The 15,628-nt window shown below is 44.0% G+C and overlaps 1 protein-coding gene across 4 annotated transcripts in view; it reads right to left on the reverse strand.

Annotated features, from left to right (window-relative positions):
* Positions 1-15,628, reverse strand: part of LOC139265535 (MORC family CW-type zinc finger protein 4-like) — a 168,313-nt gene that overhangs the window by 17,916 nt on the left and 134,769 nt on the right. For 3 of the 4 annotated variants that reach the window (XM_070882575.1, XM_070882577.1, XM_070882578.1), the window contains 2 exons: positions 11,487-11,686; positions 4,155-5,043 (listed from right to left, as the gene is read on the reverse strand). In XM_070882575.1, coding sequence (XP_070738676.1) covers positions 4,155-5,043; positions 11,487-11,686 — 1,089 coding nt within the window. The remainder of the gene's footprint in view (positions 1-4,154; positions 5,044-11,486; positions 11,687-15,628) is intronic. The other variant, XM_070882576.1, reaches the window with a different exon arrangement.

Raw genomic sequence — 15,628 nt, forward strand, 5'->3', positions numbered from 1 at the left:
AACATTTGCAATTCTCCAGTCCTCTGGCACCACTTCTGTATCCAAGGAGGATTGGAATATTATGGCCAGTACCGCTGTGATTTCCTCCTTCAATTCCCTTAGCATCCTGGGATGCATCCCGTCCACTCTTGGTGAATTATCTACTTTAATATCTCCTATTTTATCAATTTTTATCCTATCAAGTATCCCCATTATCTCTTCTCCCACTATGTCTATGGCAGCATCCTATTCCTTGGTGAATACAGATGCAAAGTACTCGTTTCGTTCCTCAGCCATACCCGCTGTCTCCGTGCATAGGTCTCCTTTTTGGTCCCTAATCGGCCTTCTCGTACTCCCTTTTACTATTTATATGCCTATAGAAGACTTTTGGATTACCTTTTATGTTAGCTGCCATTCTATTCTCATACCCTCTTTGCCCCTCTTATTTTCTTTTTAATTTCTCCTCTGAACTTTCTAAATATTGTCTAATTCTCAGATGTATTTCCAATCTGACATCTGTCATATGCGCTCTTGTTCTGCTTCATCATATTCTCTATCTCATTCGTCATCTAGGGAGCTCTGACTTTAGTTGCCCTTCCCTTCTTCCTCGTGGGAAAGTACCTTAACTCTACCTGAACTATTTCCTCTTTGAAGGCAGCCCATTGTTCCATTATAGTTTTGCCTGCCAATCTTTTATTCCAGTTTACCCGGGCCAGATCTGTTCTCCTTCCACTGAAATTGGCCTCCCCCCATTTAAATATTATTATTCTAGACTGCTCCCTGCCCTTTCCATAGCTAATCTAAACCTTATGATACTATGATCACTGTTCCCTAAATGTTCCCCTACTGACACTTGCTCCACCTGACCGACCTCATTCCCCAGAACCAGATGCAGCAATGCCTCCTCCTCATCGAGCCGGAAACATGCTGATTAAGAAAGTTCTCCTGGACACACTTCAGAAATTCTTCCCCCTCTCTGCCCTTTACACTATTACGATCCCAATCTATATTCGAATAGTTGAAGTCCCCCATTATTACTACTCTTTAGTTCTTGCGCCTCTCTGCAAATTTGCTCCCCCATAGCTTTCCCACTATCTGGTGGTCTACAGAATACACCTAGCAGTGTAATGGCACCTCTATTGTTTCTTAACTCTAGCCATATAGATTCCTTGACCGCTGCAGGACATCCTCCCTCTCCAGCACTGTAACATTCTCCTCAACCAATACTGCCACACCACCTCCTATCTTTCCTGAACAACTTATAACCAGGAATATTTAATACCTAATCCTGCCCTTATTTGAGCCAGGTCTCAGCAAATGCCACATCATAATCCCTTGGCTATTTGTGCCTTCAGCTCACTTACCTTGTTTACTAGGCTTCGTGCATTCGCGAACATACACTGTAAACCCAACTTACACCATCCTGTATTCTCTCTTAGTTTGACCCCACCTAATACCTTACTATTTCTTACTTTGGTGCTTTCTGCCTCTCCCAATCCTTTGAACACTTTATTTCCCCTTTCTAATGTTACATCCTGGCTCCTAGCCCCCAGCAAACTCTGGCAGGGCAAATATGAAGATTTTGGCCAAACCTTGTATATTTAAACCCTCCCCAAAAGCACTAGCTGTGAGAATATTGGTTCCGGCCCTGTTGAGGTGCAACCCGTCCGGCCTAGTTGGAGCTATGTAAATTTCCTATCACTGTCCTAGATAATTGAAGTACCTGGGGTTGAAATTCAGGTGCATCAGAAAGCTGCACACCTGTGAGATTTTAGCTGGTATTCACCGCTCGAGCTTTTTCAAGGTCCCACAGGAAATGGATCATAATGGGGGCGGGCCTTAGACTCAAAGCCAGGCTGACTGGCTGAAAATGGGTCGATTGGGCTGTCCGCCACTGTCAATCAACGTGGTGACATCACAGCGCGTGTGCATCACCACGCTCTCTCCCCTCCGTTAAAGGGCAGTGATTCTATCATTTTTTAAACTTTGGCCACTGGGCCACCAGGGAGGGTTTCGGCTGGGCATGTGGCCTGGCACCCAAAAGGGGATGCCAGGCTGCCCATTGGCGGCCCGGATCACATCAGCCATGATCTTATTGAATGGCGGAGCAAACGCGATGGACCAAATGGCCTACTCCTGCTCCTATTTCTTACGTTCTTATCTGTAGCATATACTTCTCCCACAGCATTTGCAAATTCAGAAGTCTCGAACTCTGGACATGAGGAAACATGATCAATTTTAGCCCTTTGGACATTAAATTTAAAAGTCAGTTGTCTTATGATGTAGAACAGTTCGAACTGCAATAATTCTGTGTCTGAATCTGATGCCTCCCTTTCTGTGTCAATGGATTCTCAGATCTACATGGATTTATGATTAGGCAGCGCTCAGGTCAAAGTGGCTAATAACTATCAAATAATGAACCAGAAGCACTTATGTTGAGATTTAGGAGTAAGTTATATAACTCATCACAGATTCACTTGGATCTAATGAGATGTTCAGAATTTTCCACATTCTTATTAGATGTTTTCTTTGGTGTCGAAGCAAACTCTGGCAGTGCAGATGTGAAGATTTTGGCCAAACCTTGTATATTCTTTCCTGATAATCATTTGTTTTTCTGAATGGGAGTATGAAGAGGAAGATTCTTGGGAGGATTTAATGTGATTTCCGGATTTACTTTGTCCGCTGCCCAAGTCTTATCAAGCCATTGATTCTTTGTCTTTTTAGATTGAACTTGGAAAGTTTGACAGCACTTACCGAAAAAGAAAATTTGTGATTTGTCTTATAAGGTGACATTTATACATAAGTGATTGTAGAAAAGACCTTACTGGAACCAAAAAAAAAGGATGAAGACGAATTATTCAAAGACTTTCCTCTCATTCACATGTAATTATACTGTCAGTAATGGGAAAAATAACATAAAATAAACCCTCCTTCCCAAACAATGGAGTACAATTCTCGCGACTTGAATTCTTGGGAAGCATCTAAGAGGCTGAAATTCAGTTCCTTCTGCCAACCGTTATCGCGCGTGGGAGCTGGCTAAGGGATGGCGGCTGATAGGCGGCACAGGCCTACCTTCGAAGGTAAGCGGCATCCATGCCTGAGCAAAAATTCAGTCGGTTCTTTGGCAGAGGCGCCAAGAGCTAACGCACGCCGACTGACGTCCCTGCATGCCTCCTTGGCACCTCTATCGCAATATTTAGTTTGTACGTCGGCCTTGCCAGCAGGCCCAAACTCTTCAGCAGCCTGGAAAAAGTGGTGAGTAAACAGTGGAACTCGGGCGGAATCGGCCAGAGAGCGAGGTACGTTTTTTTTCTTTATTTATTTCTTTAGTTCGAACAGTGGGTCGGAGAAGTTTGAGGTATTCTTTCTTTCTTCCCTTCTCTCCCATTTTCCAGCTAGCATGGTGGCAGCCCCCCCCGATGCGAAATTCAGCCGGCCTCCTGAGCTTCTGCCCGAGGATGAGTGCGCCATGCCACTTTTTAGCGCTGCTCTCTCATTTTTGGCTGTAAAATCTGAATTTGGCAGTTGAAGCCTGCACTCAAGGTCTGACGGTAAAATCAGCTCTCAGGTGGTGACACCGCCTCAAACAGCGGGACCGAATTTCGACCCCCTAGTCTTTACTCTATTGTTGAGCCCTTCCCAGCTTGGTGTAATTAGCATTTCAAGGGTTAAAAATACCCAAATCCAGTTACCAACACAGTAAAATACTGTACTTACATTTGATATCAGAAAGCATCAGTGGCAGAAGAGATCACTACTGGTAGTAGCATCTAGTGACCGTCCACATATGAGCTCCCTCCTGAGTCTTACAAACGACACCACCCATACTAATTTTTCATGAATATACAGAATTCTCCATAGGGGGCAGTCTTGTGACACAACAGGATCGATTTTAACTGTGGCCTCACGACAGCAACAATAGGCAGCTGGTGGGCGTGTTCTGCCTGCCAACCTTTTGGCAAGAGGTGACACCTCATAACTCTCATGCATTCCCTTTGGACTGTGCCAACAGAAGAGGCCTGGGAATTGGTTTCCATCTTGTTGGTGGTCCAGAGCATGGTGGGGGAGGGGGGGGGGGGTTCAAAGCAGAATGGGAAAAAAATGAAAATAGAAACAGTTCCTCATTCTGACATTCCACTTCAATTATTCTGCTCTTAAACTGAGAAGGTACTTACCTGTTCTTTCAACTGATTCCTTTCTGATGAGCAGTTTTCCATCCTCTTCACTGCATCTTCTACCTGCTGGGTCAAGGCATCACGCTCTTGCACTATTTTCTTGTAACATGTCCTCATCTCTTCAAAGCTCCAGCCTTCAGGCCCGATAGTCTCCATGTTTTCCATTATGATAGGTCTCGGTGCAGTTTTGACTTGTTGCTGCGCCTCCTTTTCTTGGTACACTATCAGCTGTTTTGTTACTTGCTCTATTGTGATGGTCTGTTCTTCAGTTTGCTTTCTAAAGCAATCTATTTCTGTGGTTCTTTCATCTAATAACTTCCTTGCATGATCCAGTTGGGTCTCCAAAAAATGTACAGTGGCTGTAGTATACTTCTTTGTTGAATCTAGATCAATCTCCTGAACTCTGTGTGTTAAAACATCTCCTTCAGATCCCAGATTAGAATGGGAGTATGTGGGCTCATTGGTGCCACTGGAAATTACTTCAATTTTATTTACAATAGGAAGTTTATTAGTCTGTGTTCCTTCTGAAATAAGTACTTTTTCTGTAGAATCATGATCAACTGGCCCATCACCGTTAGAACCATTCTCCTTAACTATTTTATTGTGAGAACTATCCTCAGGGAGGCTAGGGAACTCCATTGGTTCTGTTTTTTCCTGTTTGGTGCTTTGTTGAATAACAGTGCCTTTAAATTCTTGTATACTTCCATCATTTATGATGATGAGGTCATCATCGCTGCTGTTGCTTTGCCTCTCTCTGGTAGAATTGACCATTCCATATTCGATTGATGGGGCTGGATCAGGAGTATCTGGGGTGGCTAATCTTCCTGCTATTTCTTTAAAGCGCTTTTTATTCCGGCTCTTATGTTTTGGACTCTGTTTCCGTTTGTTGCTATGGGTTGGGTAAAAATCACAAACGTTATTCCACAGCAATTCATATACCAGTCACTGTTTCGTTTTTAGTTTTTAGTTTATTAGAATTTATCTACAGATCAGTAGTTTTTGCCAGGTTGTCTATTCACGTGCCAATGATTCTTTTTTGTTCTGTCAATGTTTCCCCTAAAACTGCTGATCCATGCTGGTGTACAGTTACATGGGGCACCAGTTGCACTCTGATACCTTATTTGGGCCCAAGTTTCCGATATCCGCTAGAACGGCGCACCTCCGAGAGGCCCGCCTATTTTGTGGAATGAAAAGCGTGCCAAAAACTTACCTCGCGATTCTCAGAGTGCAGCAGGTCTATTCAGCAGTCAGCACGACGCAGCACAACAGCAGGGGGGCGGAGCTACAGCCCTGGGCCAAAAGGACTGCCGGCAGCTGCGCCCGTGCACAGTGGAGTCTGCGCGCATGCGCAGTAGCTCCTGGCCCTCAGATTCTGTGCGCGTGTGCTGCTGGCTGTGTGGGAGGGGCCCGAAGCACACCGACCCGAGCCCTGGCCAAATGGGCTCCTGGAGCGGGCAGAGTGCCGATTTCTAGCCTGCAGCACGCAGCCCCTCGCCCTGGCCGGGCTCCCGAATGGGTAGGTGAGGTAGGAACTTTTTATTTTTTATTTATTGGTATATTTATCATTTATTATTGATGATGGTTCTTTATTTTTAAAAGTGAAGTGTTTAATGCTTTGGAAACATAAGAACATAAGAACTGGGAACAGGAGTAGGCCATCTAGCCCCTCGAGCCTGCTCCGCCATTCAACAAGATCATGGCTGATCTGGCCGTGGACTCAGCTCCACTTACCCGCCCGCTCCCCATAACCCTTAATTCCCTTATTGGTTAAAAATCTATCTATCTGTGATTTGAATACATTCAATGAGCTAGCCTCAACTGCTTCCTTGGGCAGAGAATTCCACAGATTCACAACCCTCTGGGAGAAGAAATTCCTTCTCAACTCGGTTTTAAATTGGCTCCCCCGTATTTTGAGGCTGTGCCCCCTAGTTCTAGTCTCCCCGACCAGTGGAAACAACCTCTCTGCCTCTATCTTGTCTATCCCTTTCATTATTTTAAATGTTTCTATAAGATCACCCCTCATCCTTCTGAACTCCAACGAGTAAAGACCCAGTCTACTCAATCTATCATCATAAGGTAATCCCCTCATCTCCGGAATCAGCCTAGTGAATCGTCTCTGTACTCCCTCCAAAGCTAGTATATCCTTCCTTAAGTAAGGTGACCAAAACTGCACGCAGTACTCCAGGTGCGGCCTCACCAATACCCTGTACAGTTGCAGCAGGACCTCCTGCTTTTGTACTCCATCCCTCTCGCAATGAAGGCCAACATTCCATTCGCCTTCCTGATTACCTGCTGTACCTGCAAACTAACTTTTTGGGATTCATGCACAAGGACCCCCAGGTCCCTGTGCACCGCAGCACGTTGTAATTTCTCCCCATTCAAATAATATTCCCTTTTACTGTTTTTTTTCCTCAAGGTGGATGACCTCACACTTTCCGACATTGAAAGTCCCCTAACTTCCATTCCCCCCGCCCCCCCCCCCGCCCCTATCTCTGGTAGTAAATCTCAGAATTGCTAACAGTGCCACGTGTTAGTCAGAGTAGGAATCACAGGATAGCTCAGATGAATATGTGGCTTGAGGAGTGATGCAGAAGGGAGGGATTCAAATTCCTGGGACATTGGAACTGGTTCTGAGGGAGGTGGGACCAGTACAAACCGGACGGTCTGCACCTGGGCAGGACCGAAACCAATGTCCTAGGGGGAGTGTTTGCTAGTGCTGTTGGGGAGGGGTTAAACTAATATGACAGGGGGATGGGAACCTATGTCGGGAGACAGAGGGAAGTAGAATGGGGGTAGAAGCAAAAGATAGAAAGAAGAAAAGTAAAAGTGGAGGGCAGAGAAACCCAAGGCAAAAATCAAAAAGAGCCACATTGCAGCAAAATTCTAAAAGGGCAAAGTGTGTTAAAAAGACAAGCCTGAAGGCTCTGTGGCTCAATGCAAGGAGTATTCGTAATAAGGCGGATGAATTAACTGCACAGGCAGCAATTAATTATGATATAATTGGCATCATGAAGACATGGCTCCAGGGTGACCAAGGCTGGGAACTCAACATCCAGGGGTATTCAACATTCAGGAAGGATAGACAGAAAGGAAAAGGAGGTGGGGTAGCATTGCTGGTTAAAGAGGAAATTAACATAATAGTAAGGAAGGACATTAGCTTGGATGATGTGGAATCTGTAAGGGTGGAGGTGCGGAATACCAAAGGGCAGAAAAGGCTAGTGGGAGTTGTGTACAGACCATCAACACGAATAGTGAGGTTGGGACAACATCAAACAAGAAATTAGAGATGCATGCAATAAAGGTACAGCAGTCATCATGGGCGACTTTAATCTACATATAGATTGGGTTAACCAAGTTGGTAGCAATGTGGTGGAGAAGGATTTCCTGGAGTGTATTAGGGATGGCTTTCTAGACCAATATGTCGAGGAACCAACAAGAGAGCTGGCCATCCTAGACTGGGTGATGTGTAATGAGAAAGGACTAATTAGCAATCTTGTTATGCGAGGCCCCTTGGGGAAGAGTGATCATAATATGGTAGAATTCTTTATTAAGATGGAGAGTGATACAGTTAATTCAGAGACTCGGGTCCTGAACTTAAGGAAAGGTAACTTTGATGGTATGAGACGTGAATTGGATAGAATAGACTGGCAAATGATACTTAGAGATGACGGTGGATAGCCAATGGCAAACATTTAAAGATCACATGGATGAACTTCAACAATTGTACATCCCTATCAGGAGTAAAAATAAAACGGGGAAGGTGGCTTAGGTGGCTAACAAGGAAAATTAAGGATAGTGTTAAATCCAAGGAAGAGGCATATAAATTGGCCAGAAAATGCAGCAAACCTGAGGACTGGGAGAAATTTAGAATTCAGCAGAGGAGGACAAAGGGTTTAATTAGGAGGGGGGAAATAGAGTATGAGAGGAAGCTTGCTGAGAACATAAAAACTGACTGCAAAAGCTTCTATAGATATGTGAAGAGAAAAAGATTAGTGAAGACAAACGTAGATCCCTTGCAGTCAGATTCTGGTGAATTTATAATGGGGAACAAAGAAATGGCAGACCAGTTGAACAAATACTTTGGTTCTGTCTTCACAAAGGAAGACACAAATAACCTTCCGGAAGTACTCGGGGACTAGTGAGAAGGAGGAACTGAAGGATATCCTTATTAGGTGTGAAATTGTGTTAGGGAAATTGGTGGGATTGAAAACCAATAAAACCCCGGGGCCCGATAGTCTGCATCCCAGAGTACTTAAGGAAGTGGCCCTAGAAATAGTGGATGCATTGGTGATCATTTTCCAATAGTCTATCGACCCTGGATCAGTTCCTATGGACTGGAAGGTAGCTAGTGTAACACCACTTTTTAAAAATGGAGGGAGACAAAATTGGTAATAATAGACCGGTTAGCCTGACATCAGTAGTGGGGAAAATGTTGGAATCAATTATTAAAGATGAAATAACAGCGCATATGGAAAGCAGTGACAGGATCGGTCCAAGTCAACGTGGAATTATGAAAGGGAAATCATGCCTTGACAAATCTTCTGGAATTTTTTGAGGATGTAAACTAGTAGAGTGGACAAGGGAAAACCAGTGGATGTGGTGTATTTGGATTTTCAAAAGGCTTTTGACAAGGTCCCACACAAGAGATTGGCGTGCAAAATTAAAGCACATGATATTGCGGGTAATGAACTGACGTGGATAGAGAACTGGTTGGCATACATGAAGCAGAGAGTCGGGATAAACGGGTCCTTTTCAGAATGGCAGGCAGTGACTAGTGGGGTGCCGCAGGGCTCAGTGCTGGGACCCCAGCTATTTACAATATACATTAATGATTTGGATGAAGGAATTGAGTGTAATATCTCCAAGTTTGCAGATGACACTAAACTGGGTGGCGGTGTGAGCTGTGAGGAGGATGCTAAGAGGCTGCAGGGTGACTTGGACAGGTTAGGTGAGTGGGCAAACGCATGGCAGATGCAGTGTAATGTGGATAAATGGGAGGTTATCCACTTTGGTGGCAAAAACACGAAGGCAGAATATTATCTGAATGGCAGATTAGGAAAAGGGGAGACCTGGGTGTCATGGTACATCAGTCATTGAAAGGTGGCATGCAGGTACAGCAGGCGGTGAAGAAGGCAAACGGTATGTTGGCCTTCATAGCTAGGGGATTTGAGTATAGGAGCAGGGAGGTCTTACTGCAGGTGGTGAGGCCTTACCTGGAATAGTGTGTTCAGTTTTGGTCTCCTAATCTGAGGAAGGATATTCTTGCTATTGAGGGAGTGTAGCGAAGGTTCACCAGACTGATTCCCGGGATGGCTGGACTGACATATGAAGAGAGACTGGATCGACTGGGCCTTTATTCACTAGAGTTTAGAAGGATGAGAGGGGATCTCATAGAAACATATAAAATTCTGATGGGACTGGACAGATTAGATGAAGGAAGAATGTTCCCAATGTTGGGGAAGTCCAGAACAGGGGGGACAGTCTAAGGATAAGGGGTAAGCCATTTCGGACTGAGATGAGGAGAAACGTCTTCACTCAGAGAGTTGTTAACCTGTGGAATTCGCTACCGCAGAGAGTTGTTGATGCCAGTTCATTGGATATATTCAAGAGGGAGTTAGATATGGCCCTTACGGCTAAAGGGATCAAGGGGTATGGAGAGAAAGCAGGAAAGGGGTACTGAGGTGAAAGATCAGCCATGATCTTATTGAATGGTGGTGCAGGCTCAAAGGGCCGAATGGCCTACTCCTGCACCTATTTTCTATGTTTCTATGTTACCTGTGCCTAATTCTAAAGTGTACGCAAGGTTCTTCTGAGCGTCCAAAAGTCGACACTGACTCCGTTCTAAGTTAGTTTGGAATAACTGTTCGGTGCCTAAACTTGCAAAACAGGCGTAAGTGGCTGGTAACGACCCCTTTTGAAAAAAAACTGAACTGAAACGAAACTAAACTAACTCACTAGAACTGAAGCAAACTAAATGCCGAGAATTGCGATTTCTAAGATACTCCAAATTAACTAGTTGCTCCAAAAAAATAGGAGGAATGCCACCCGAAACTTGGGCCCAATTCAGTGACCATTTGCTCATGGATGAACCTAGACACAGAGTGGGTGAATTTTCATGGGGATTATTCTGCTTATCCATGGTAGCTTTGGTAGACGAACCATTGAAACTCTAGAAAAACGGTGTAACAACTATTTGTACCATTTTCTGGGGTTTTCACACCGAGAGCAGTGTGGCTCAGATTGCTTTTACCAACCGTTCAATCGGGGGAGCCTCAAATATTTTTCAAAGCAACTTGTACGCTGTAATTAATGTTCTTTTGTTTTTACAAAACCTTTTGCATTGATTCCTGTAAATTACACCAAATAACATAACAATATCTTGTATTTATATAGCGCCTTTAACACAGTAAAACGTCCCAAGGCGCTTCACAGGAACGTTAAAAGACAAAAATTTGACACCGAACCACAGAAGAAATAATTATGGCAGATGACCAAAAGCTTTGTCAAAGAGGTAGGTTTTAAGGAGCGTCTTAAAGGAGGAGAGGTAGAGAGGTTTCGGGAGGTTGTTCCAGAGCTTGGGGCCGAGGCAGCTGAAGGCACGGCCACCAATGATTGAGCAATTATAATCAGGGATGCTCAAGAAGGCAGAATTTGAGGAGCGTAGATATCTAGGGTTGGCGGGGGGGGGCGGGTGTTGTGAGGCTGAAGGAGTTTACAGAGGTAGGGAGGGGCGAGGCCATGGAAGGATTTGTAAACAAGGATGGGAATTTTGAAATCGAGGCGTTGCTTAACTGGGAGCCAATGTAGGTCAGCGAGCACAGGGGTGATGGGTGAATGAGACTTGGTCAAGTTAGGACATGGGCTACCGAGTTTTGGATGACCAAGTTTACGTAGGGTAGAATGTAGGAGGCCAGCCAGGAGTGCGTTGGAGTAGTCAAGTCTAGAGATAACAAAGGCATGGCTGAGGGTTTCCACAGCAGATGAGCTGAGGCGGGGGCGCGAGCGGGCGATGCTATGGAGGTGGAAATGGGCGGTTTTAGTTATGTTGCGGATAAGTGGTCGGAAGTTCATTTCAGACTCAAATATGACACCAAGGTTGCAAATAGCCTGGTTCAGCCTCAGACAGATATGCTAGGGAGAAAGTGGCAAGGGAACAGAGTTTGTGGCGGGGACCAAAGACAATGGCTTCGGTCCTCCCAATATTTAACTGGAGAAAATTTCAGCTCATCCAGTATTGGATGTCAGACAAGCAATCTGACAATTTAGGGACCGTGGAGGAGTTGAGAAAAGTGGCAGAAATGCTGGAAAAAAATGCAAGACCAAATTGTCAACCTGCTCAGTCCTAGGCTGGAGGATACAACGCGTTCTTCATTCACACTGTCTGAATATCCTGATGCTGTGCTGAGAGTGGTGGAGCATGATCGTGTTCTGCAGCTGCCGCCTTCCTCTTCCGGTTCCTCTTTCTCCTCCTCGCTTTCTCCTGCTTCCAAGCGATCATTTCTCTGCTTTGTAGATGCCAACTGGGACTGCTGCTGCCCAGGTAATCATAAAAAATACAGAAGGCAAAATAAACTCTCAGAATCTCTGAAAACAATACCATTTTATAGTCGAACAACTGGTGCTGTGGGCAGCTACAGTAGCTTCATATACTATTCTCTCTTCTGGAGATCTGCAACTAAATACTGGTCACACTAAAACAGCCAAATCACTAGACTTCGCTATCTGGCTTTCAAAGGAGAAAGAATTGTTCTGATTACAGTATGAAGCAACATTAAAAAGTACAGCACAGTATTTCTAGCAAAATTGTAAAGTCATTCAAAAAGTACATTTACAGTTTTACTAAAAATATATAAACCAAAAGAAATCTTCATTAACATATGCCTTCTGTCACTATACATAGTAATTAGAGCAATTATTCTCAGTGAGTCGTTTAAGAGATGTTCCTGAACTCAAAGCATGTTCAATGGCCATAAAGAGGTTTGAATTTACTGGATTCTAATTTTCCCATCAGCAAAAGCTGCCCCATGAGTTGGGAAAGGTTGTAAAGTAGCTCTTCAAAACCAGCATTTGACTGATTGGAGTAACTAGTTCACCTGACATTCCAAAAACCATAGCATAGACCCCACCCAGTTTCTTTGCTCCAGCTGAGACAGGTCTGGGCTCCAGATCTTAAGAATAGACATATGCACTGTCAGATGGCATGTTATTTATAATGTCATGGTATACTTTTCCGCTGAGAGTAGGAATAAAATTGTCCTGGTTCTGACTCTTGCACAGGTACCAGCTGTACTCTGGCACCTCGCCCAAGTGGCTATTCTTCATGAGTAAGCCTATACAGCAAGTATCAGCATATTAATTGACCATGGCAACATCATTGTTGAGCCTGCTTTTGTTCACATTATCACTCATGCACTTTCTTGCAAAAGTGATCAGGAATGGATTATAATTTTTTTTTTAACCTTTGTAGCTCAGGAACGCTGAGACCAAAATATACCACCCCCACCACTACCCTGAATGTGATTAGTGATTGAACCATGGATCTTCCAGTTCTGTATGGATCAGCTCCACCTCACATGGTGCATTTATCCACCTGAGTCATACAGAGCGGGAAAATGTGTGAGGGGATGGAAGCTGTGTCATAACTCTCTGAAAACTGAGGGATTCTTTTGAGGTCTGGGGAGCAGTTACAAAAGAAGATTTTATTTTTGTTTAAATTCAATTTTCTAGTAAATGCTGGAGTACGACATACAAGGAAACAAAACAGCAGCAAAGTATAAATCCAGAAAAATGTTACTGTTGTACAATTTGAAGAAAAAAAATCAAAAACATTCTAATCTGTTATTTTATGCACAGGATGCAGAAATTCTACGACAGTTCTTAGAGGACCATTACAAATGATGGAGTTTAATTTCCTTTGGTAGGGCACTACTTAATGTATTTGTAAAATTCCTTTGAGTACTATTTTAGTGCAGTTGTTAACCTGTAAACAGGGTAATGACAGAGTTAAAAAGTGCAGAATGAAATTTGACATGATTGAGGAGTTTAATTTCTTTAACACAATGTGTTTCTTTAAGTCTGAAACTCAGTTGGTATTAACTGCACAAATTCTTGTAAACTTAACGGCCTAGAAATTCCACTTTCTCCTTCCCACAAGCATTCGACTAGATTTTAGTGAAAAAATACGCACCTACTTGAAGGTGTTGCACCCGCTCGACTTTCCGATGCACAGGCCTCCTCTTGCTGCGCGTCGCAGCGCGTGCACGCCGGGACGTGCGCAGGCCTGGAGCTTGAGTCACATGGCTCTGGGCAGCCAATCAGGTATAGTATATTCTCATTCATAGTAACAGGAGTTTCGGACTTACGAAACTCCTATTACTATGAATGAGAACCCCCTCCAAACACCCAAAACACTAATAAAAAAAATTGAAAATATACACTGCATACTTAAGATTCATTTAAAGTTATTAATGTCTTATTTAAAAAAAAATGTTTCCCGATTTTTAAAAAAGTTTTTTTAATTATGCCTTGAAATAAACTTACTGTTGTGGGGAGGGTTTTTAAACAATAAAATGTGTTTTCATAACTTTATTTTTTATATATTTGTGTGTGTTTTAAAACACTTGCGCCTGTAAAAGTAGGCTATGCGCCTGCTTTTTCAGGCGCAAGATTTTTGAGGACATTTGTATGCGTAAATATCGCAAATTTGCACGTATACATGTTCTCGCTCCCGATCTGGCTATGATCTGTCAAACCCCAGCTTGACAGATCGGAAAAGCCAGTTTTCAGCGCATGCACATTGTGCGCTGAAAACCGGCTTTTCCGATGCCTTCCCGGGTCTGTAGAAACTTCGAATGGGCCCAGGGACATTGGAATTTCAGGCTCTATAATCTTATAACATTTCTCTCAGCCTTGTACCAATGTAATACTGAAAGGATGTTTGTTGTATTTCAATTAACAACTTTGTGATGTAATTACATCTTACAATCTAAAACAAAAGAGCTATTCCCTTCTTCAGTCTGTCAATCTACAGCACACTTGAAAACAAATATGTAAAGAAATGCAGAATTCATGAATGACACCTACCTGTGATGAACAACAGCCTTTAACTGAGGCACTGAGATGTTATTAGAGAAGAGAACAAGCATTCAATCAATCACAGAATTTCCTTCAAACACTAACACTACACAGGTTAACCAAAGGCAATGATTGTGGGATTCCAACTCAATGCTAAGTTCAGGGAGCAATGTGTCTCCACCTCACCCCAACCCAAGGTAGTGAGGCCAATTTTAATGGACTAAAAATCTAATTTGGGCTGTCAGGAACGAAGGCACATGGTGATAACAAAAACATCAGGGGGGATTTTAACCTTACCCGCCCTGTGGAAAACTAAGTGTTGGGTCAAACACCAGTTTTATACCCTATGCCCAGTGGAGAGTAAAATCGAGCTGGATGCAAAACCGCACCTGACCTGATCCCATCAGTTTTCCACAGGACCGGTTAGATAAAATTACCTGCACCATGCTTCATTTCTCCAGTACAACAATTCAATCTGAAAATGTATTAATGTGTTTTGTGAATGCAAAGCATTATAATTAAAAGTGGGAGGTTCGTTGGGGCGTGGGTGCAAGAAGCAGAGGAAGAGATAGGTGCTGCTCTAACTGTGATGGTTTCACAGCTACCCCTGTATTATAATTCCAGTTCTAACATCCTCCAACAGGTTTTGGAATACGTATCAATTATAATCTCTCTGCCATACAGAAAAACAATATTGGGCTGGATTTTCGGGTCTTCTCTGCTCCGTGTTTTGGCCGAGCGGTCAGCCTCCAGCGTCCCGTAGCGATCCTCGGGTCCGGTTTTGCGGCAGTGCTGAGGAGCAGCGCCCATAGGAGCTGCAACCGGTGTGCGACGCCCCTGATTGCGGCACCAGCGTAAGTTTTGACTATTGCCCAACCCGTCTACCGGAAAGCGCACCTCGCACTGACCGCGTGGGAAATCATGGCGGGCCAACCAATCCCTCACCTCCCCCCACTCCCCAGCATCTCTCGGAGCGCTCCCAGGCCGGCTCTTTAGCTCAGGAGTTTCCCATGCTAGCACCCAAGAGAGGTGTACAACGCCTCCCTTGGTACTGCAGCCCCTGACGCAGGGCCCAACTGTCCAAACTTAATTACTGAGGTGCAAACTATCCTGCCCCGCCACCAATATCACCCCAAAAACATCAAAGCCAAAAAGGTTTGTTCTCTTCCGGCCAGTACTTCGAGCTGCCTCATAACAGCCAAAATGACCTGCATTTGGTGAGGCAAACAGTCCTGCTCACTGCTCCCCGATTCTAAACATCCCGACTCCAGGAAAGAGAAAAGAACCTCCCTTCCCAGCTATCCAAACCATTACATTCCCATTTGGTTCCAGGCCTCTCGCATATATTTGGGCTGATCTAAGTTGGGAACTGTTGTCCTTACTGATCATGTACAATAATG

Source organism: Pristiophorus japonicus, chromosome 6, assembly GCF_044704955.1.
Source record: "Pristiophorus japonicus isolate sPriJap1 chromosome 6, sPriJap1.hap1, whole genome shotgun sequence".
NCBI lineage: Eukaryota > Metazoa > Chordata > Chondrichthyes > Pristiophoridae > Pristiophorus > Pristiophorus japonicus.